At 37.5% G+C, this 24,412-nt stretch overlaps 3 protein-coding genes across 7 annotated transcripts in view; 2 read left to right on the forward strand and 1 right to left on the reverse strand.

Annotated features, from left to right (window-relative positions):
- Window positions 1-4,300, forward strand: part of shisa9b (shisa family member 9b) — a 13,701-nt gene extending 9,401 nt beyond the window's left edge. The window contains exon 4 of the mRNA XM_040157954.1: window positions 1,863-4,300. Coding sequence (XP_040013888.1) covers window positions 1,863-2,245 — 383 coding nt within the window. The 3' untranslated portion in view covers window positions 2,246-4,300. The remainder of the gene's footprint in view (window positions 1-1,862) is intronic.
- mrtfbb (myocardin related transcription factor Bb) overlaps window positions 1-24,256 on the reverse strand; it is a 75,801-nt gene extending 51,545 nt beyond the window's left edge. The window contains exons 1-4 of one of the 5 annotated variants that reach the window (XM_040157884.1): window positions 24,165-24,256; window positions 23,950-23,988; window positions 16,900-16,945; window positions 15,438-15,492 (exon numbers count right to left, since the gene is read on the reverse strand). In XM_040157884.1, coding sequence (XP_040013818.1) covers window positions 15,438-15,492; window positions 16,900-16,945; window positions 23,950-23,988; window positions 24,165-24,190 — 166 coding nt within the window. In that variant the 5' untranslated portion in view covers window positions 24,191-24,256. Of the gene's footprint in view, window positions 1-14,652; window positions 14,688-15,437; window positions 15,493-16,899; window positions 16,946-23,949; window positions 23,989-24,096 lie in introns of those variants that run through there. The other 4 variants (XM_040157890.1, XM_040157912.1, XM_040157918.1 and 1 more) reach the window with 4 other exon arrangements.
- Window positions 20,506-23,791, forward strand: igfals (insulin-like growth factor binding protein, acid labile subunit). Its single transcript, XM_040157942.1, has 2 exons — window positions 20,506-20,535; window positions 20,712-23,791. The coding sequence occupies exon 2, from the start codon at window positions 20,717-20,719 to the stop codon at window positions 22,448-22,450; it is 1,734 nt and encodes a 577-aa protein (XP_040013876.1). The 5' UTR covers window positions 20,506-20,535; window positions 20,712-20,716; the 3' UTR covers window positions 22,451-23,791.
- Window positions 24,257-24,412: the final 156 nt, after the last annotated feature.

Here is a 24,412-nt window from a genome sequence, read left to right on the forward strand (position 1 = left end):
CAACAATTTACCACTAAAATCTACGCTATGAACAATCTTCAAATCAGAATTATACAATGTATTGGTCCTCTAAAATCGAAGCCTTACCAGTATTAGAATTTCTTTCCAGTATTCGTACTTGACTTGATTAATAGAAAAAGAATTCAGTCATATCTGAAGTAATTTACATTCCACTACTTTTCATATTGATTCGCGCTGCAAAATGTTAATTCTGCTCTGACAAAATTTCATCTTTGCCTGTTCTCCTAATGCTCCTAATATGAGCAGAGGAAAAAATCCCATTAAATAAGAGAAATAAGCAGCCTCAAACTATGGAGTGAAAGTATTTGTGGATCTGTATTTGATGCTATTCGACAGACCTGGCCATAGAAGGGGTGACAGCTATCAGCATGCATGTAGTACGTCCAATCACATAAAACAGCTCTCTGTCTTTGTGATTCACTCGAGCAGCTGAAGCTTCTCCACTGCTAATCCACTGAAGTGCCGTCAAACAAACTGATCATTAGGGAAAATAAAAATAGAGCAATTCTTAGCTAATGAGACTGGGGACAGGAGACAATCAGGAGCAATCAAAACACAAATGAGTTGGGACGTGGTGATGGGAAGGAACTATACTGTACACCGTGAGCCATGTGAGCCTTTGTGGTCCTAATATACTGTATGTGCTAATCTACCTGCACTGTTACCCGCCGTGCTGCTAATCACCACAACACTTGTCTCTGTTCATGTACCAAGAACCAAGAAGTGTGATCCATAGTGTGCTGCTGCTGATGAGGGTTATCTGGGGGACATTTCATTAAAAAAAAAAAAAAAATGAAAAAAGTCTGAAATGTTAGTATAAAATGACAAAGGCTAACACTGAAGCTTCGTGTGCTCAGGCTCAATTAGTGCTGAAGTGAATACTGTTTTCGTACACTGTCTGCACCAATATAAAAATCACCCCACAGTGGCTGTTAGGAGAAAATTACAGCAGATGATTATGGCAAGACAAATGCCAAAAGACAAGATATACTGTTCTGTGCTCCACTGGCACACATCTAAGCCTTACTGAGTTCCCAGTGTTGTACTAAAATATCTTCATATAGATGAATATCAACAAATATTTAGTGGAATGTGAGCATAATTAATAACTGACCAAACACACACACACACACCCACTCAACCACCCACCTACACCCACACCCACACCCACATACACATACACACTGTGTTTACCATATCTTAATCGGCATAAATGTAATGTAATTTTACCTCATAATATTAAAATACACATTCAGAGTTTGTGTATGTGTGTACTTAGTAAACACTATTAGCATTCGACAGTACATTACTATAAATTAACATAATGACCCTCAGTTCACAGTGAATTACTGGTATTGTAATTGTTGTAATTTCACTAATACTTATGTCTCATTCATGGGGAAATATGGACCTTAATTACCATTGACATTATCCTATTCATTTAAAGCATTAATAACTATTCGATATCAATTTTAAGTAGCAGACTTAGCAAGTTATGTCTTGTGCTCAACTTTTTAATTTTGCAATTTTTTTGCCTTAATGCAATTAATTATTAAAAAACAATGGGAATATACACATTCGTCAGGAATGTAAAGTCAACAGCAAATTAGAAATTTTTTTTTGTGATTTCATGGACATGCAATGTAGGGTGTGCACAGTACATTCCTTTTTTAATTAACCTGATAATTATGTTAAGTTACATTACTTGAATCTATCTCTCTCTGTTTGCTTGGCCAAGTTTTAGCTGCCCGTCTACCTCTGAACTCAGGATACAATGCTATGACCAATGAAGGGAAAAATGACAAAAGAATTATCATGTTGTTTATTTGTGCATCTGTTAGCAGAGAAAGTTAATGATGGCTTCTATAGCAGCCGACGGCAAGTGATCGAGATGACAACCAAGGGCAGCCTTCCCATGGAAGCACTGGATATGGGGCCAGAGCCGAGTAATCCTTACAGCCCACCTAGGCAGCTGTCTACAAAGCAGAATGAACACAAGTACAAAAGCCCCAAGAACCACAGCTCGAAGAAACTGTCCTACGGTTCCAACACTGCTACAAGCCCAGGGGTGCTAAGATCCTTGGAGAGCAAGGACACGTTGGGACTCCGACAGAGCTATGGCCAAAAGAAACTCTGCATTGTAGAGAAGGAGCTGCACACCACTCGCTACATGCCCCCACAGCCATACTTTGTCACCAACAGCAAGACAGAAGTGACAGTATGAGGGATTGTCCACACATCAGGCTTAAAAGGAGTCTGAATTAAAGAAAGACAGTAACTGCTGACTGAGGATGGTTTTGCAAGAAAGCCGCATAGACTGCTGTTTGTGTAGTTGTGCATGTAATGGGCAGCATTTAGGATGCCACCTAAAGGTGAAGTGTACTGTAACAGGACTCAGCATCAATCACTGTGCCTCCGGAAGGTACAGTGATGAATATATTCTCATCAATATTCATGTAATCCAAATGCTAAAACAAAACACAAAAGCTAAATAAATCATTTACAGCATATCAGTGATGAGACATGTGACACTTACAGTTCTCAATATTCAATAAGATATCGAAGGATCTGAAAATTAGTCTATCTACTGTAGTTTTTATTAAATCAAAAGTGTCTAAATGAGAAAAAAATCTTATTTACTGTATTTAATCAAGGTTGAGTAGTCTATGGTTAATTGGGTATCGATGAAAAGCTTTACTGGACAATTTATAGATACTGTTTAGAATAGGATGGCATTGCTTGGACGATGAAGACTAGGAATGAATGCACTAATCCAGTAAGGGCAGTGTCCAAAATGAAGTTTTTGGCTTGCCTGTCCCAAGCTGATAAACTTTGAGAAAATCACATGAATAAATTGAAGGAGTCCCAATTCTAGTTATTTTAATTATGTATTTGAAATTAAAGGATTCAGTACTTTTAGTATGTTAAACTAGTGACTGTTAATGAGTAAGAAAACGCAGTTAAATGAGAATAACTAACAGTTTGGGAGCTCACACAGAATTTTTATATTTTTTTTAAACTTCAGTATCCTCTACAAATCACACCCTAAGCTATACAGTACTCTCAGTATGAGCCCTGCAAAAGATTACTTACATTTGTATTGTCGTTCAGAATGCCTAAAAAGTCGAACAAAGCCAGTTAATCATGCCCAATTTAGATTGCCATGACTATCACTGACATAAGTAAGAACTTTATTCATTTAAGACAAAGACTTTGAGACACAAAACTGTCCAAAAGTCAGTTATTCAGGTTCATTTCCAAAATGCTGTACATCCATTTTGGGGACAAATCATAAGCTAAGTTTATCAGTCAGTATTTCTAAAATATAGACAGTTCAGTCTGTTAAAGTGTTTACTGTTGACTTAAATGACTTAAGATCCATTTAAATTTTGTGAATGTAGTGTAACTTTAGATTACTCATTTCGAAAGAAAACTTGCAAATGTGTTCAGACCAAGTCACTGCCAACAGACATCCTACTGATACATATACTGTATTTCTACAATAACTAGGAGAAGTAGCTGCAGATCGTTGAGCCAGTGTTGTATTGGTGTAATAGTGCCTCTCATCAGTACCAGCATGTGTGTGGTTATCCTAGAATATACTGTAGATGAAGCCCCAGTATTATGCCCCCAACAGAAGTAATTTTTGGTGTGAAGAAGGTGGCTCACAGTTTGCATCAATGTAAGTAATTTAAAGAATGCATATAACGAATGCATCTGGTCTGAGCAGCCTAAATGCAAGTGGTAGCAGTTGACAAGTCCATTGTTGGAGGCTATCAGTTAATGAACTTTTGTCAGGATGAATGTAGTTTATGTTGTGAATAAAAGTAAAGTTTTTTTTTTTGGGGTCTGTTACTACACAAATAAATGGGTCCTCTAATCTAGACAATTTGTTGGATGACTGACCCCATCAACCTACTTACAACTATATTTAACTGCTATACCATGAAAGCTGCAAATTCACAAAATTTTGGTCAATACTACATCCTAGCAAATGTACCAATACTAAAAACTAACCAAAATAGGACATCAGGACACTGGAATTCATGCCACACTTGGCAAAAAGTTTTGAGAAACCAGGGTTTTCAGGTGCAGTTGATTATTTCTTGCACTGATTTCCAAGCCAAGCAATATAAAAGGATGCTCAAGCCTGCCTGCAAGTCTTACTCATGCGGTTGATTATTTCAGGCAGCTGAGGACAAGGCTGCACTCATAGCTGAGTGGGACGTGGGAATTGCTAGTATGAAGGTGTATTTATGTCTTCTCAAGTCCAATTTGTACAAAACAAAAAAAATATAACAAGAAATGTTGCAGATTGTTGTATTTGGGTAGCTGTTAAAATTCTCAGACTTTAGAAAAAAAAAAAACTGTACGCACTAAAGTTTATACAAAATATGTATATCTAGTGCACCAAACTGTCCTTTCACATAATTAATAAACAGTTTCAGTGTTTATTTCACAGTTATATGAAATCTGTTATTCACACTATTCAAACACAACTAAGATTTTTTAAAATTTACGTAAATATTATATAGTCACTTGTCACTTGTTTTGTGAATGCAGACTTGACATACACAGACTACTGAAATCACTTTTATTAAGCTACAGTACACAATATTTGCACATGAAGATCTAGTGTAATAACAATGTGTATAATATGTGTTTGCATTGCAAAATCCAGTAGTGAGACCTCAGCAGGAATGTTATATTTTGGTTAAGTTTAAAGGAAATCCCCTATAATCACAGGTCTTCTACTGTTCACTATGATGGCTACCAATTCCTTGTTGGCTCACTGTTTGATTACGTAATTGCTCTAATGAATGTTATTATGTGTCTTAATGTACAATACCAATTTACTTTGGTTTAGGATCATCTGTTAAACATATTTACAACCTCGGTGTTTGACAGTTCACATCCTCCGTTTGTCCTGGAAAATCAATGAGCTGAGCATTTAAATGCTTTCCACATGTGTTGTAAAATATAATTCGCGTGTTGCCCGTGCCCTCCAAAAACCTTGAATCTCTACAATCCCATTTTTGCCATAATGAATTATATGGAATTACAGTTTAACCAGTGATTCAGTTTCAGTTTTGTGGTATTTTGAAATAGTTTCAGCAGAGTCTGGAAAAGTCCAAGGTTCATGAAATGTTTTCTTAATGTGGAAAACCTCTATGGCTGCCTTTTACTGTGATACAAGGTTTCTTTAAGATAGGGCATGCCAATGATTTCAACTTATTTTCATGTATTAGAAATATCACCCAAGTGTAGCCTACCTTGAACAAAGGGAATGTTTATTGGCAATGAGCAACTGTAGCCAGTGTTCATGGACCTAATTTAACATTCCAACTGACAGGTAAAAAATGTCAGTAAAGCTACTACAGCTTTACTTTAAGCATTAAGCATTTTGTAATTGGTTTATTCAACTGACTTACCTCTTCCTTTTTCACTAAAAAAAGCAACATTTGGCTGATGATATGGTCTAGTGTACCATCAGCAAAAACAAATTTCAACAGAGGTAAGTTGTCTGTAACATTTCGGTGCATATTACAGCTCTTATGTTGTTTTTCTTCCTTTTTTAATTATGATTTTAACTAGTTCTACTGGCTGCCCCCTCAACACCAAACCAGATGGTATCATAACAACATAGAAGAGTGCAGCCAAAGGACCTCCTCCATATAATATACTACCGGTTATAGGACTTTCTGTTGTAGTGTGATCCAGCCATAAAAAAGTGAAGTGTCATTATACTGTCTACATTAAAATTATTTTTAAAAACTGCCTCTTTCCCAGACTTTTTAAAGCCATGTCTTTATTTTTCCATGACAGATATAATTCAAAACTTGAACCTGTTCATTTGGTGCTTTTAATTCTTGTGAAACTATGTCTCTTAGAAGATAATTTATTAATATGAAAATAGGCTGACAATTTAGTGAATGTTGTTTATAGCAGTAACAAGGATGCAACTATTTCACAGTACAACAGTTACATGTTTGTGTTAAGCTGCGCATTTGGAAAAGTCATTTTGGCGTTGATGTTGAGCGTTAATAATAGTTACCGATTTAAAGAAAAAATGCTTACTTTGCTGGTCTACAACACATTTCCCTACGGTATAGATGAAATTAGTTGCAGTTTGTATATGTATATTTTCAAAGAAGGTTTACTCTGCGCACTGTCATCCTGAAAATGTCTATTTGAATCTTTGCTAGTGTTTAAAGAAAGCAAGTGCTTTCGAGCTGAAATGGCAGTCCGAGCTCTGGATCAGTAAAGAGGAAGAACAACTTTTCATACAACAGCTCATGTTGTACAGGTTGTTCAAATGCATTAGCCGACTACAACCTCACATTCACACTCATTCAGTCCAAGCACCAGGAGGTATGCACATTGATTTCCTCATTGTAGCCTCACTACAGATATACCACTGAGAGGCATTTCTTGGAGGAGCTGCCACTCTTACGTGAAACGCTCAACACATGCTTATCTGTCAAGGCCTGGATAAATAAAAGAGCTGAATTGATTCAGCCAAGTGCTATTGCCTTGTTCAGTTAGTTTAACTCAGTGGAGAGTCTAAGGTTTGTCTCTTGTGGATAAGTGACCTGCATGATTAAATAAAAAGGACAGCAGCATTAGAATAGCACGATAACAAAAGAGCAGAAAATGAAAGGAGGATTTTATGAATTTGTGCTATCAGAGACAAAGCTTTGCTCTCTTTATGTGTTTGGTAGCATAGCCTTGCATTGGAATTCAAACACAATATGTTTTTGGATTTAGGAAGATTCCCTGAAATACTAAGAAAACCTCTTGGATGAGAGGTGAAATGTCTTCAAGTATCTACAACCAAGTCCAGTTGCCCTAGATTCAGCCCTTCTTGGACAACCATGACCTGGATGACTGAGGATCTTCACAGACATCCTGAAATACTTGACCCATAGAATACGATGTGTTACACTGGAATAGTAGCACTTCTCTTGCATTTTAAAATTAACACATACACACAATTTCACAACCAATTCAGTTCATCTTTTGCAGCCATACAGCCAAATATAAGCTCCACACAGGAAGGTACCACTTTTCTTTTCACTCTACTTTTGCACTTGTTTCAATCAATTTTGGACATTTTACTGCAGATCATTCCTGTTTACAGCCGTGCTTCCTATCAGAACTTCGGTGTTAACCTGCCTCTGGGAGCACGGTCATTTTCTTGAAAACGCCAGGAGACGTTCTTGTTAATTAGCAAATGATGTTTCCTACCACCAGGGTGGTTCCCATTGGAAATTAAATCAGCACAGTAACCTAATTCAGTCAGACAGAGGGGTACAGCCATGTCCTGGTGTGTGACAAATCTTGATCCTACAGCAATGACATAAAGAAAAAGGCTGCATGATTTTTCACACATGAAATAATGCAGAATTGTAATTTTCAAATGAACACACAGCCAATCCATGGGGCAAAGATAAATTCAAATAAATTTGGATTTATATACAGACTAATGCACTGGAGTAAATGATGAAGTGTACCACATTTTTTAATTCAGAGAGCCCAGAAGTTCATGGCAGCCTGTGTTCATTACCACTGCATGCATTTATTGTTTTCCTTACGTAAAAGCTTCTGTAATGTGTTGGGACAGATGCTTTTCAAAAAGTAATTATTTACACTTATTTACACTGTGTCAATAGCCCCAGGATTCTTCGGAAATCTCTTCTGCTCCACAATACAGCTGTACACTCTAAAATCAAAGACAGACTGGCCTAAGACTAACAGCTTTTAGTAAAGAAGCTCTGTTGTAGCCGTTAAAATAGAGTTTATATTTTACGTTACCTTATTCTTTATATTCCCAGAGAGTCAGCAAAATGTGCAGTTTTGAGCAATTGTCACATGTTTTCAGAAAGAATCAATGTTCTCTTTCTCCTTCAAAGTAAAGCAATGAATTTATAAATAAAGCTAATTTGACGTGCAAGTTAAGTTATCAGGTCATCAACTTTTGTGTTGTTGTTTGTTTAAACAAGTCCTTTCAGACACACTGTCCAGTAAATTTTGGCATCCCAGAACCGTCTTCCATGCACAGCAGTGATCACACCAACACCCATATACCGCACATACACACACTGTTTAGACTAAGACCGCAAGCCATATCCAGTAATTTTCCACCTTACCATTGGTCTGACCAGTAACAGGCTAATGGAATAGCTGACTCTGCTGATTTGAAACAGACTCTCTCAGAGGCTCAGGGGGATTTATCAGCAAACAAACACTTAATTGTATGAACTGAATTACTTAATGAAATATGGACTATGTAGTCATCTCTGCTACCACTGCTAATAACAATGGTGCACTTTTAGGGGTAATATTATACCATATGCAAGTTTTACCCCCATTTTATCATCAAATGTATAACTGTTTAGATGCTCTCACAAACAAACATACATTTCTTCTATGCATACACTCAACGAAGACGGACTATGCCAAGTGTTTTCCATGACTGCAATGATAATGAAACTGCAATGATGCCCAGTGAGAAGCTTTGAATGGGAAGCTGTCAAGATTTCTTAGTCCCTGACATGAAAAACCATAATGCAACAAGCTGTGGTTCCTTCCACAGAAAAATTCTTCATGAGCTGCTGCTTATTTAAAAAAAAAACAAAAAAACAAAAAAAAACAAGTAATGTCTTTCCTACTAAATCTGAGTCATCATCTGAGATAATGAGGGACATTTCAACATCTCACTGGCAAACTGCTGCTGTGGAGTTACATAATAAAGGGTGACCTGAAAGCAGCAGCAATAGCCAAAATGTTCTTCAGTTGTACCCAAAGTGACATGTTACATTTTATTTCAATGTTTATCTTTGAGCTAAGGTTCCGTTTCCACAGCTTAATGATTCAGATATTTGGAGTAGGACTTTGGAGTTGACTGGGAGTCAGTGAGTGGTTAAGACCATGAAAGAGGAGTGGATGTCTAATGTCTATGTTTGAAAGACTTCTGCTCTTCATGCACTCTACCACTTGTAACTAGGAATATAATGAACAAATCTACAAACACTGTGTTACACTGGTGTATCCTCTCTCATGAAAAAAAAAACCACAAAGCTAAACTCTACAGGGAACTATGTTTATTTTGAAAGAGGAGAAGACATCAATGGTCATATTTTCCACTGTACCGCAGTCAAAATAGTTAGTTAATAAGGGAGCAATTCCCTTGACATAAATAGACATCAGCAGGGCTAGCATAGACTGTCATTGCTCCAAATTAATCCATTCCACATGCCATTGCATAGTAACAAAGCCAGATCATTGTGCCGCTACAAAAGCATGCGCAGCAGCTTGGAGCAAAATCTGAGAGTTTCTGAATTGAGGCACACAGAGATTAGGAATGTGGAGCTCCTCAGAGAGATGACACCGCAGCAGACAAAGACATTGGGAAGTCTTTCCTCCTGCTCGAGGCAGGAAGAAAGGTCAACATGTTATTTTGGGATAGGGACTGTTTTCCCGGGTTAAAAGCCTGTGATACGCTGATTACGCTCACAGTTTAATCACTGCAAAAGTCACACTTTTATTAAGTTTGCAATAACTTGGGCTGATATATTTTTAAAGTATAAAATACGATTTGCAATTCGATTTCACCAATCTGTGGTCATTGTATCCCTTCAAACTGAAGTTTTGGTTTAACCTACACCTCACTATTTCCTGTTCTATTTGTGATGAGATCATACTGATGCCTCTCTAACCAAGATAACGTGAAGAAAGAAATATTAGTGGTCTGCAGGTAATTCTCTGCACCTAGTCCAAGGATAGTTTAATGAAAAACAGTGCTGCCTAGAAGGAAGGTTTCTGTTTGTGTTTATTTTTATGTGTCCATGTTTTTGTTAAGGAAAGATGAGACTGGATTCAGTTTCAAGGTGCAGGCATCATTTTCAAGTTTCAAAATCTCTTCATTCTCTTTACTCTAAAGCACAATATACACCTATCTCCTGCCTTTCCCATCTCAACAGTGTTGCTCTAGGCTTTTTTTAGAACAAATTAATACAGTTAACCTTTCACTTGTTCCTCTATCTGCCCTTCTGTAGATCTCTCAACGCATTAGCTGTCTTTATACTGTAAGAACAGAATGCTTTCTCTGTTCTATCCTGTAAAGCCATCTAACTTTGTCTTGCAATTCAATCCAGATTGCTTAAATAAAAAACACTCAAACTGTTGTACACAATGTAAAATACAGTGTACAGAGGTCAACAGAAGCTGCTGGCTTGCTCAGTGGTGACCTTTCTTGTTTGTAGCATTTGAGCTAATGTCTCAAATTTATGTGAAAATGTTTATCTATGTTAAAAGGTCACATGTAGCACTACAAGGTGAATCATTTGCAAGAGAAACAATTTTCACAACCACGAGATATTCGTTTTGTTGTCATAAATCTTCAAGATTTGTTTTACGTCAGTATCTATGCGACTGATGACAGATGCTTGAAGTCTTGAGAGACTTTAGGAGAGACCAGTTAATTTCTAAAAAGCCTGACTAAACTTTCCAGCGTCAAAAAACAATGTCAATTCTCTTGAAGGTAGAGTTTTGCTTTAAAAGACCCTACAGGTTTTGAGAACTATTTTTGATTAACTATTTCAATCAGTCCTAAAAGCAAAGCACAAGTTTTCATGCTTCGGCTAGTTGGGGATAGCAAGGCCACTATGTTCCTTAGTAAGGACACTGCTTAAGTGTCTCACATCTTTATTTAACTGCTCAGCAAGGCAGCAATATTGCCAGGTGGGTCACGAGTCTACAGTGACTATTTTATTTCCCAAATCTCTTCTCTGGTGTGGCTTTAGGTCCCACCAACAGACGTGATTAACATTTCAATTAAACTGAATGAACATCTCATTGTTAACACTGTAACACAAGTCTCCATCAGTAAGTCCCTCAGAGGCTATTTGCCAAAAATTGCACACAAGGAGTTACAGCTTCAGCAAACAGAAATCTTGCAAATATGGAAGATAAGAGTAAATCTAAATGTGATTCCATAAACTGCTGCATGGGGAGCATCACTAAGGGGTACTCAACAGCTGAAGCTTGAAAATGGAAAATAACTCAGATAAGTCTGGCAACAGACACCATGAAGAGCAAAGCTCTGAGTTTGACCAAAATTAAACAAGAAATTTCATGCAAAGGGTTAGTGATGGCCAAGAGTGAGCGGATGAAATGTAAAATCAGGCTTGATAAAGCTCAGTGATTTTCAAATACTTGATTGGGAACCTTTTGTGTCAGGAGAAAATTAAACTGGAAATTATATTTAATTATAATTAAATATCCCAAATTATTCTGGAAATCTCAGTGAATTAAAAAATGATAAGGGCAAGAGTGGCTGGTCTTACCGTTTTATTGGTTTATATGTTTTAATTTTACTTGTGTTACTTCTTTATGGTCAGCACTCTGCAAACTTGATTTTATCATTATCAGCACAAAAAACCAAGCTGAAAGAGAAAGATTCCCAGATGGACTCCCCCTTCATTCTTTTGTCAGTGGTTTCTTTCTATTAACTGAATGATGACAGTCATTCAAGTCACAGACGTGGCATATAATTTTGCTGCCTCTTTGAGTTTGGAGACTGGCTGCACCTCTTTATCTCATTTCTTTCTTTCACATCCATTCCATTAAGTAGCTTCTCACCTTTGCTGTGCCACACCCTCAAAGGCTCTCTGTAGACCACGTTTACACATCATACACTGACCAGTAGACCCAGGCCTTTTATCTGTATGAAGACTCAAAAAAGACATTTATGAAAGCTGGCTTTAATGCAAAATTCAAACACACTAATCAATCTAGCATCATAATGATTTACAGACTAAGAAATGCCTGTGGAACACCATGGGAAATTTGGTATTTCAAACACCATCAAAAATACTAAATCTCTTTGTGTTCAGGCTAAAAACAGGCTAAAAGCACATTACTACATGTGAATGAAATATGTAAAAGAGAAAATAATATTTAACAATGTCCCTACACTGTTAAATAAGCAACAGGAGGGAAACAACAACTGTGAATATTGCATCTCAAAGAAAATGAGCTGGAATGAAGTAGCCTTATATCTCTCCAGAGGAACATAACAGTAGACAGTGTTCAAACGGCAGAAATGGCACCTGTGTTGTCAGCCAAAATGAGCTCTTCTGCCGTGAACCTACTGTTAATAATTCATTTATCCATCATCTGTAGCAAATTCTGATCTGAAGGAAGGTAAATCTGACAAAAAAGGAGAATGTGTTGTTACTTAACTTATGAGGTCTTTCTAACAATGTGAACATCTTCCTTCAGCTTTCATATAATTTTATAGCTTTTGTTCAATAGGAATCCTCAAACTGTCTTTGTTTGGGGAGCTGTAGTAGATATTTTTTCATAACAATCTGTTGCTTTGTTCAGCTGCTCAGTTATGAGATATTCAAACAAAGCTGAAGAGAGGGCAATTTTACTGTATACAGTGGCCTCTGTTGTGGTTTGTGAAGTTTTCTCGTGACCCATTAGAAAAGTTAATCACCAAACAAGGACTCTGACTTTACAATAAAACCTTGTTAAATTGATATGTGTGTTCTACAATCCCAGTCTGAGAAAAGGAACTATTAAAGTATTCCCCACATCCCACAGGCACAGTGTTATTTTTTTATTATTGACCTACACTTCTATCCACATTTATTCACTCTACTACCCTAAATGTGGAACAGGAGCCCTGGGCTGCAGATTGATAACACATAGCCATTTTCATCACTTTGCAATGACACGCATTTTCTTTTTTTTTTTTTTTTTTCCCTGTTTATCAATGTTGAACATGAAAAAATTGGGTCATTTTACAAGGACTGGTGTAGGTTTACATGTAACATGAATTTAAACGAGTGCTAAATAAGACTACAGACTCCCTGTGCTTTATGTGCAGGATTTACATGTTGCCCTAATTGTTTTCCAAATCTTAAATGATTCCCCAAAAGACATAAAAGCTGAACAATAACTTTCACTGAGATACAGAGAAAAGCAAGATTTTCCTGAAAATGCTGCTCAAATGTGAAATTTTAATTGTTGGGTGCTTTGTGCTATACAAAACTGAAACCCCTGGATGTTGCTCTGAATAGCTAATGTCCTTCTTTATCACAAGAGCAGGTCATTGTTCAGTGTGGATGAAATGGATAGGGGACAGAACTGACCTGGATAAAGTTAAGCAGTACACTGACAAACTATACTTGTGGAGTAAAATCCTATTTGTCCTGAATTTCTCAGAATTCTGGATTTTTTTTGGACTGGATAATACATTAATTATATATGTATGCATTATCATTATTCACCAAAGGAATGTGGTATTAAGGGCATACTTTATAAGACACAATTCGTAAAATAATATTTTGATGCACTACTACTGTTATTTCCTCGTCACACCAACGTCTTTGAAATAGCTGGTATTGCTATCGTTAAGAGAGGCAACCTGGTAATGCTTTTCAAAACCATGCCTAAATCCCAGAGAGGGATTTCCTAGCCAAGATTGAACTATAAACACAAAGTTGCAAAAACTAAATTCTCATATAGGTGCACAGCAGTCCATTTTTTTGTGATTAAATGTAGCACCCGAAGTATCGTGCTATTCTGTCTATGAGTAAAAAGGCATTTAATACATGGGGATGTTTTTCAAGACCACTTGCTCTCTGTTTTGGGGTTTGTAAGAAACAGACCAAAGTCATGGCTGCTGTCAAGGACATTCTGTTATCCAGAAAGCACGTGACACAGACATGCAAAGAAATGTCAAAGAATCTCCAGGATCAGCTGACAGAATGCTATCATGTGTGTATGTGTCTTACTCCAGTTTGATAAGTCCACTGATATTGTAGAAGGGATTTAATTTTCAAACCTTGCATCATTTTTCCATCAGTTATATGTCTCCATCACAATGTCACTTAAGGACACGAGTAAAAAAGAGGCACAGCTACCACTTTTTCTACTGAAAGGCCAGACAAAGGATAAAGATAAATATCAAGGATCTTTTGAGGGATGTCACAAAGAAGATTATGTTCAGTTCAGACAGGAAGTCTTGATAGGCAAATATTTCACTCTCATCTGAAATGATGTGGAGAGCAGACCCATACACGTGCAGTAGCTGGGTAAAGGTAAAGTTTTGGTGTGATTTAGGGAGCTGTTTCCTGATATCAAAGAGTGTCTCAAGAACTATAAACATACAGAATATGCACAACTAGAAGACAAGCAGTGGTTCCTGGATTTTGTGTTCATTACTTACTAACTGATATTCAGAATGAACTGGAAGTATAACTGAAATTAAAAAAAACAACAACAAAATTGATAAGATCACATCTATGGCTACTTTTCAAGTGCAACTGGAGGTACAGTTTCTGTCAACTAAGCTGCAACACCAGGATCTGCTCTACTATCAAAACATGCATTCAAAACGTCAGAATCATGGCAAAGAAACAGAGGAGCTTGACTACTCATATTACATGCAAATGTCATCAGACTTTGACAGATGCTTCACTGAATTTGCCTCAGCTGAGACTGTCGCTATGCGTTTCCTGTTTGCCCCAGATATATGAAAATGTGGATTACACTGCCACCAAAATTGAATCACTCTTTCACCTGAACACAGCTGCAGAGGGAAGGTTAAATTCTTACCTTTCAAAATGACATTCAGATGAAGTGCAAGGCATCTGAAAGGAAGGATTTGTTTCATACACAGTACTTTTTTATTTTTGGTTCAATCTACCTGTGTAGGTCTGCATTTTTTCAAATTAGGTTACAAAATAAAACACAATCAAAAAGTGGAGGTTAAAGGTGCTATATGTGCTATGTAAGTTTTTGCTATTGCTACATAGCCAATATTACCATTAGCTGCTGTTTACTTACCAGTCTAGAGGAAACGTTGCAAATTCAGCATTCATTCTATTTCTATCACTTTTATGCGTCTACTGAAGTCAACAATGCTAACCAGCTAGCCCCAGCCCGTCTCGTAACACCACTTTGTGAGTCACTGTAGCATCCAGTCTGCCCTCAGTCCAGCATGAGAGAATGAAGTAGTACCGAGTAAAGGAATGACATTTGATGCTAAAACCGCAACATTTCTTCTACACTGGTAAGTAAACAGCTTTTAATGCTAATGTTGGCTATATAGCGATAGGAAAAACTTACACATAGTATCTTTAAGCACAGAATAAATAAATTACTAATTGTGTCCTTCAGTTAAAAGGTTTGTCATGCTAAGGCCATTTGATGTATATACATGAATGAATAAATGAATGAGAAATCTTTAAAAGGCTAAGGATTTTCTGACTCTCTCCTGGGATTCATTAGATGCTTTTCTTTCTTCCTCTGAATGGAATCCAGGTCTCCTCCATGATTCAGCCTGGCAGCTAATTCAGACAGACTTTGGTGTGTGTTTGAGCACATGAAGTCTCTCTCACCTGTCCTTTTCCAGGCCTTAGAAGCCGACATCGTCTGGGTGTGTTCAAGGTTATTCTGCAAAGTCAAAAGTTTATAAATGTTAGTGAATCTGCAAGGTATTCTTTCACAGGAGGATAGAGAGAAAAAAAATGAGTTTAAACTGAGGTAGAATTAAGTTGAATAAGGAAAATAATTTTCCTTGAAAGCCAACAAACTGACAGCTTCAGTAGTTTACTAAATGTGAAAAATGACTGAAATTCTAACTGGCTTACTTAAGGTCTGTTCTTTATTTAGCCAATGCATGTGACACAGGACCTTCATTAGAGTCTTGTACAGAATGGGTAAAAAGAACTGCCTATATACGTGCTATAAAATAGCTGAATCTTTGTGGATCGGCCATTGAAAAACTAGTCACATAAAAGGCAAGTTTTGAAAGGATGAAGCATTGCAAACTCAAATATTTCAGCACAAAATTACACAACAAAATGTTACATGAACAATAAAGACTACCAAACACTCACAAAATACAAACATAGAAATAAGGATAGTGTTTAGGATCTAAGAAAATATTTTTTAAGAACTGTTAAGTGCAGAAACTAAAAATCTTAACTATAAAAACTGCTAACGTTCTCAGTCATCCCACTAGGATACAAGCTACTAACCTCTTTCCCTTCTCGTAATGTAACAAAAACATACTAAATTGATTTCTTTCTTAAGAAAAGCTATATATCCATTTTTTTTTTTAATTTTTTTTTTTAAATTCTAGCATTTTTAATTCTTATAGTCTTATCCTGGTGTAAATGTCAAAAAAGTACATAAAAAGTATTATTATTATATACACTGAGCTTTTTGAACCTCATGTTTACAGGTTAGCATAATGTTTAAACACAATATTGTGTATTTCAGAGGTATTTTCTAAACAACTAACCATGTATTTTTTTTGTTTTAGTGTTACAGGTTTTAATTTTATAGACAGCAATGTGGTTCACACATCCAACTGGCAAAATCAAATGGCTTAATTGGTTTATCAGCTGCAATGATCAGCTCTTGTCACAATGATCACAACCAATTAAGAAACTGTGGCTGAGTTCCGGCACATTCCAGATGTCGAGACAAAGCCAATGGATTCTCTCTCTTCCCAGAAAGCAGCGAGTTGACTGTGAGCTCTGAGTGTTATTAATAGCCACTGCAGGGGTGTTGAGGGTCTTTGGCTGTCAAAAGGCTGAGGTGGCGCTGGGGTTCAGAGATGCGCTGAACCACAATCACCTCAATGGGTGAAAGGTCACTGAACGGTACTGTTTTAAAGCTGTCTTTGTCAAACTAGACATGTTTCTCTTTGTTCAGTTTTAAATTGCTGTGAAACTATAACAGTCCAACAATCTGCCAGATGATGGCAGTGTTGACTGAGCCCGCTGTCATTCAGTATTAAGTAAAGTTATTGTTTGCATGGCAGCGTATTCAAATTTAACCTGTTCAATTTACCTTTCGTAATTTGGTTGGGGAGGCTGGAGTGTTCTTAGTCTTAAGCCTGTGGAGGGACAAAGAAAACTATTTCGTTCATTAAGCCCCTCCACTTAGGAACAGCACAGAGTAAGAAAAGAGTAGTGAGATGTGTGAGCCCTGTTAAAGAAACAGAAAAATGGAAAGGAAAGTCTCCCTTTGTCTCCCCTTTAGCTGTTTCGCGTGGCTGTATGCACCACTATCCACCACATTAAGCAAAAGATGAGACCGACAGGAGGGTCCAACATTATGCATATCCAGAGTCCCACTGCACCAGCACAGGAGGAGTAATCTGTTGCTTTATGGTTTTGTCGATTATAGAACTATTTCATGCTGTGGTTCAGTTCACTGCATTCAGCTGCTGGCTTTAATATACTTATCTGAGGTTCACTTTGGAATGTACCGTGGTGTTTGGCTGTCTTTGCTTAAAAAAAAACAAAAAACAGAGTAGGTAATACCGCAGGAGATCTTTTTAGTACCGGTTTATCATATAGTGTTTTATGTCTGACAAGATAACTGGAAAAGCTGTATGGTTTCAAAGGTGAATCAGCTCTGACCGTAAATTGTGTAAAAATACCTGGATAGCAGCCTAAACAAAAAACACAAAACAAACAATGGTCTGAGTCATAATCCTACTTTCAAGGTTAAGCTTGATTATTAAGTTTTATGTTTAAGTCTGTTCTGTGATTTACTTAGCTGTGAGACAAATTTTCCCTTGGGGACAAAAAAGTTTAAGTTGAGGTTGAAGATGGGTTTAGATAAGTGACCCAATTTGAGCAATAAGACATAATATATTTACAATGAAAAAATTAAGTACACTTAATTAACTACACTTAAAAACCCTAAAGAATACCAAACTTGTGACTGTGATGTTGATAGACAACGATTAAACATGTCTCTCAATAAAAGAGATGCACTAAGTGATTGAGACAGGCCTAACAAAGCAGGCACTGGATTACTCTGGGGGCTCATTTTGCACAGATTATGTTTTAATGGATCCTAAAGGTATGAACTGGGCTTCCTTGGCATTATATGTCAAGAGTTCTTTGACATTTATTTGCAGAGCAGTAGAGTGAAGAGGGCAGTATGATGGGTTTCAGCACGCATTAGCATGCATCCATCACATTTAGACTGACATGATGCCCTTCAGGCCTGTTCACCACTGCTGAGCATTCACAACATTTATCAAGAATTATTTGAGAAAATAATCCTTCCAGAAGCAAGGCACAGCCCAGTCAAAAATTTGTAGCCACAACAACAGGCTCTGCCACGTACTATTAAGACTCCTCTCCTCCACTCAGGAAGCCCACAGCAACTGACAAAGCTGGACACCTTTGTGTCTGTTTGAGTGCAGGGGAATGAGCCAATTAGAGGTGTTTGTCAGGGGAGCAACAATCATTAAACGACTTACTATGGCGTCCATTCGGTATGGCAATTTTTGACTCAAACAGCAGTAAAAACTGTAGTGTTTCCATATTTTTAAAATGATTTGATATTCATCCTATGAAACAAAAAAATCTAAATTCCTTTCATTGTTGATGTAGTGCAACCTATAAGCATTAAGCAAAGACTTATGAGAACTACGACTCTATAGTATCACCTGGCAAGATTGAACTCATTACATGATCTATGTCTAGAAAAATCCCTCCTGCTCATACTCTTGGCAGCATTAAATAGTTTCCTTTACATTCTTAAGAAAGACCCTTTCAGAAGAACCAAGCTGTCGGGCCTAAATGTGACAACAGACTAGCAGTGCTCTCTACTGGCAAGAGAAATAAAAATTTGAATTCACTAAACTACTTGGTTTCTTCAGTCCTCTCTGTACAGATGATCACAAATTCCTTCAGCATCAGTCAAACTGAGATGATTTGTTGGTAGGAGCAGCTGGTTTTCTGTTTTGTGTGGTCTTATTGGCTGTGTTATTGCTCTGTGCTGTTTATTAGATATTTTATTGTGGAACTGCGGTGTAAAATCAAACACATATTTTCCCATGGGCACATATAAAGTCTATTTTCAACTCGACATGCACATTAAAAAAGGTTTCAATCAGGACGCACTGGTCTTTTTAAATGACACATTTCACATGCCATTAAAATAAATGAATGAATAAATATTACATCTATTTCTTTTTGGCATGTGACATAAATGTATTTTATCACAAAAATATTAAAATTAATGCTATGGAAAAAACAAAGGTGCTTGAGAATCACTCTGCATCCTGTAAATTTGTGCCATATTTCTTATTCAATATAAAGCTGTTCAATATGATTTACACATTTAAAAATACTGATTTAAAATTATAACATAAACTTAAATGGCAATGAAATTATAGCACACATCTTATTTTATCTGTGTGGAACTACTACATACATAAAAACAAGAAGTATTATTAATCTGATATTAAAGCAAAATTATCATTAAGGTAATGGATTTGTCTGTAAATCTACTGAGTGTTATTGTATGCTGTGCATCATGTACTCTGCTATCTGAAAACATTTCGCCTTCTTATTTGCTACAGACGTGGACCAGATTCGGGTGACAGACATAACAAACTTAGGAGATATGTCCAACAGGATACATATTCTTCATACTGGTTTAAATCCAGTGTTGGCAAGTCTATCAATGAAATTCATGTGCAAGCAAACGGTGTTATCTGGATTTGGTTGTCCTTTAGAGCATGACCAGTTCATGGGTCTCCAAAAGAAACCAGATTCCAAGAAAAAGAGTAAACACAAAGTTAGTCATTACAATAACTGATTAGGAAATGGACCTCTGGAACTGACTTCCTCCTTCACTGTCAAATAAGTGAATGAAACATAAATGACACTTGCATTATAGTTTTATAAGTATCTTACGTGCAGCTGTTGTCATATACAGACAGGTGCATAAACTTGATTTTATTCAAATATAACACGGATTTATGGCAAAGGGGATGGTTAAATTGATATTTAATGAGGTATAAACTTCCAAGTTTGAGATAAGAAGTGAAATACAACTTTTCCTCGTAACAAACCATGTCAAATACTCCTTTGTTAAAAGGTTAAGTATAAGCAAAAAAGATAAAGTCTTACATTCAGTCGAGGGTCTGTTGCACTGGGTTCATCTTATCTCTTTTCCACTGTATATCAGCTAAAATCTACACTAAATGCACTCAGTGGCAGGACCCTGTCTTTAGTAAACACCAAAGGCCACATAGATATAATCCCTTATTAGGCTGACAATACTGAATGTGGGAGATACATTAAGAATTAATGAGATTCATGTACATTTAAGAGATTTTTTATTTAAGTACCATTAACATCTTACTGAGACACTAAACAGTATAGTCTCATTTTACAGAGTTCATTATCATTAAAAACATCATGTTATGTATATGACATTCTCAGAATTGATATTATTGATGGCAAACTAATTATTGTCTAAGAAAACATAACAGGAAATTTTGAGAAAAACATGAAAACTTACTGGCAACATACAATACAATTGTAACGGAGATGAATGGGTTAATTGTGCACATTAGGTGCACCTGACTCAAAAAAAGGCTGGGGTCTAATTGCACAAGGTTCATTCAGTATTTCACAGCCTGTCCACCTTAAATCAAGACCTCTCAGATTTAAGGTAAGCAAAATAATTTGGGTCGTAAAGAATGAAAACATTTGAAATTCAAAATTTCCTTAAAAAGACTGCAATTACAGAACTAGGAAGGCAATGCATTTTAACAGCATTCGGTAATCTGTAGTGAATAGTATCAGTATTTCAGTATTTATATTTTGATGCTAATATTCTATCCGCAGCTGTTATGCAAACCATTGTGCTGTTGGTGCTGTGGGTGCTGGGAACATCACTGGCGTTGCCAGATCCCGACACAGCCGGAGAGAAGGTGACAGAAGAGCCTATTCCATGTTCTAAGGGATGCACCTGCCTGCATGATGACTACACTTTGGAGCTCAACATGTATTGCAGTGCTCGTAACTTCACACAAGTCCCCACTGACATGCCGACATCCACTCACTCTCTCTGGATGGATGGCAACTTGTTCACTTCACTCCCAGCAGTGTCTTTTAAGGATCTTACCAACCTGGACTTTTTGAATCTGCAGAGTGGCCAGCTGGTGGCACTTGACCCTCAAGCTTTCAAAGGACTCAGGTCGTTAGCACACATTCACCTTGAGCGAAATTTACTCCGTGCGTTACCAGGCACAATCTTCCAGAATACACCTAACCTTGCTTCACTTAGTCTGCACAACAACCAGCTCACTCGTATTGAGGAAAGCCTGTTTGCAGGACTCTCACACATGTGGCTTCTCAACCTTGGGTGGAACTCAATAGCAGTCTTGCCTGAGACAGCTTTCCATGACCTGCAAGGTCTACGAGAGCTTGTTCTTGCAGGGAACAGACTCGCTTACTTGCAGCCACAGCTTTTCCAAAATCTTGCTGAGCTTAAAGAGTTGGATCTAACTGGAAATTACCTGAAGGTCATCAAAGCCAATGTGTTTGTTAAACTCACTAAACTGCAAAAGCTGTATCTTGCCCAGAATCACATTGTGACAGTGGTGCCCAGAGCCTTTGCAGGCATGAAGTCACTCAGATGGCTGGATCTCACTAACAACAGACTGACTTTACTGCACGACGACACTTTCGTGGGCCTGCACAGTCTTCATGTACTGCGTCTCTCCAACAACTCTATCACTGGAATTAGGACCAGGACTTTCCGTGATCTGCAGTACTTAGAAGAACTACGACTTAGTTACAACAGGATCCAAGCCCTTGGGGAGAGGATTTTTGAAGGGCTTGGTCATCTGGAAGTTTTAGAGCTAGAACACAACCTAGTGCAGGAGGCACAAATGGGTACTTTCACAGGCCTCTCCCATGTGGCTGTCATCAACCTGTCTGGAAGCTGCTTCCAAACTCTGCCAGACCAAATATTCAAAGGTCTGTCAAAGCTTCACAGCCTTCATCTGGACAGAGGGTGCCTAACAAGGATCACAACTCAAGCTTTTACTGGACTCTTTGGTCTACGTAGGCTTTTCTTGCAGCACAACAACATCTCCGTGGTGGAATGCCAGAGCTTCGTAGATCTGGTGGGCTTATTGGCACTGGACTTGAGTTTCAACAAGTTGGAGGTTCTCACAACCCACACATTCTCTGGCCTCAAGAATTTGGAGTACTTGCTGTTGTCCAACAATGACTGTCAACAGTTTTTGCAGAATGGAACGAAGCAGCTACTTCCAAAGCTGCGCTATTTGGACCTGAGAGCTAATGCCTTGACCAGCATGGTCCCTGATTTCCCAGAGAATATGGAAAAACTTTTGCTGTCTGGGAACCATTGGAAATGTGACTGCAGCACCCTCCCACTCAGAAACTACAGCTTGAGGAATCCGTTGGTGATACCTCGGCGGGTGGAGACCCATGCAGAGGGTGAAGAGCCGGACACAACTATCACCATATACAACAACATTACATGCACCAGCCCACCTGGTCTAGCTGGTCAGGATCTACGAGATATTGACAATGAATTTTTCCAAAGCTGCTAAGCAGCCACATACAATCATGTTTAGAGAATTTATTTGGTACAAAGCAAAGAAAATTACAAAACTGTTATTTTCCACAATATAAATTCACTCAGTTTCTGATTTCAAGATTGAAATTGTATTGCTAATGTGTGATTCAGTTTCTTTTTCCACATCAACAATATTAATAGATAAAGTTTTGTCATCTGTAGCATGTTTAAATAATGTAAACTGTTTCAGATTTAAGGGGTGCAAAAATGTTTCTTCAATGTGAAGACCAACAGACCAATATTTCTTTTGGTTCAGCTTTATGGAGTTATATTAAACATGAATGCTTTACTCTGGGAGAAAATGATGACTGTTGGTAAATTGTCACACTCTGTAGCTAACGGAAAATTTGGTGGAACCAAACCACAACAAATGCTTTGAAATAATTCAGTTTATACTGACAGAACCTTTAAAGAACTTTAAAATACTTTAAAGTTTGTTCCTCTGTAAACCACTAGAACCTCCATTCATGCCCTTGAACACAGAAAATATCAAATTTACATAAAAATGTGATAGCACTTTTGTTTGCTTTGGTCATGAGCATTGTGGGACAATAAAAATGGAGATAAGTCAGAAAAGGCCAAAAAACAATGGCATAAGCCTGTTATTTGAAATGGAACCATATGTGACTTTTTGGGCGCCCCGCAAACCTTATACAAAACTGTGAGTAACAAACTGAAATGTCCTTTTACTCAATTTTAAGTTTAAGCCATTGAGCTATAACTCACACTTTATTTAATTATTTATGTGACTGGGCTGGATGGTTACTGGCAGGAAAAAATATATACACAGCTCAGACACTAAAGTGTCCTCAAGTATGTCGTAGATATATTATGTATTACTATTAGTAAAGCTCCATGTTTGTCACTTTAAAAAGATGCACTAATGGGGAAATTGCCTTAAAGTGCAATAAATGTATTAAAGACCGTGTACCTTCACTTTCTTAAAAATGTTTCATGTACCCACCTAATGAGGTTACGACATCCAGGGGACAGATTATGCCACAGTACCCACTTACACACAGTTGTCAGTTTATTAGGAACACCTAGTTAAAAACTAATACAGTGTAATGCAGCAGTCCTACAATAAATCCTCCTTTCTTGAAGAATATAATGTTCAGTTTGTGTTTAAGCTGTGTTAAAGAGGTGCTGATTAAACTGTATAATCATTTTGGAGGCTGTAGTTTGTGGTGCAGTTGAACTGCATTGCGTTATACAAAGAGGTTTGTCTGTCCTGGATCTGAATGGGGTTGACAAAATAACATAAATACCTGTCAACGTTACGCACCTGCCATCGTAATTCAATTAGAAATAAACTGCCAACAGAGTGTATATTACACCACTGACTTAAACACAGCACTGTGTCTCTCATGAATTGGCTTCATGGCAAAGTTTCACAGAAAACAATATTCATATAACAAGTACAATACTATGAAAATATGTAGCTGGATAGGAGCAGAATATGTGTAACGTTACCTTTCAGTCAAACCGCTGGTTGACGGGTCAACACAGCGCCTGCAAAAGATAAATAACTTTAGCACAACAACTAGCGAGCTAGCTTGCCGTGTGTACTATCTACTACTAGAGAATTCAAGTTGCATTTTGCAAAGTCAGAATGCTAACCTGTTCAAACGGAGCATTTTACTCATGTCTGTACACTGTAACTATGCCGCCTACTTAACTTAACCTACCATGGACATCTCTTTCCCTCTCTCATGAAAAACCACAGCAGACTTTCTGCAGCCTAGTCGTTTGGCCCAGGTGTTAAACGCTCCTGTATATTTCATGCCGCTGAACTTAGTGGCGACATTTCCGGCAGCGCCTGAAGGCAACACTCGTGCTGCAAACAGAAGCTTTCTGTTGCCAGTGGTAACCGAGGAGCCTCAAGTAATGAAGTGCGGATCATAAACGGTAACATCACACAAAATACTCCTTCATC

Source organism: Xiphias gladius, chromosome 3 (genome assembly GCF_016859285.1).
Source record: "Xiphias gladius isolate SHS-SW01 ecotype Sanya breed wild chromosome 3, ASM1685928v1, whole genome shotgun sequence".
NCBI classification, from domain to species: Eukaryota; Metazoa; Chordata; class Actinopteri; order Istiophoriformes; family Xiphiidae; genus Xiphias; species Xiphias gladius.

Coding starts and splice junctions, on each gene's coding strand:
- igfals (XM_040157942.1), top strand. CDS start 20,717: ATGCAAACCATTGTGCTGTTGGTGCTGTGGGTGCTGGGAACATCACTG.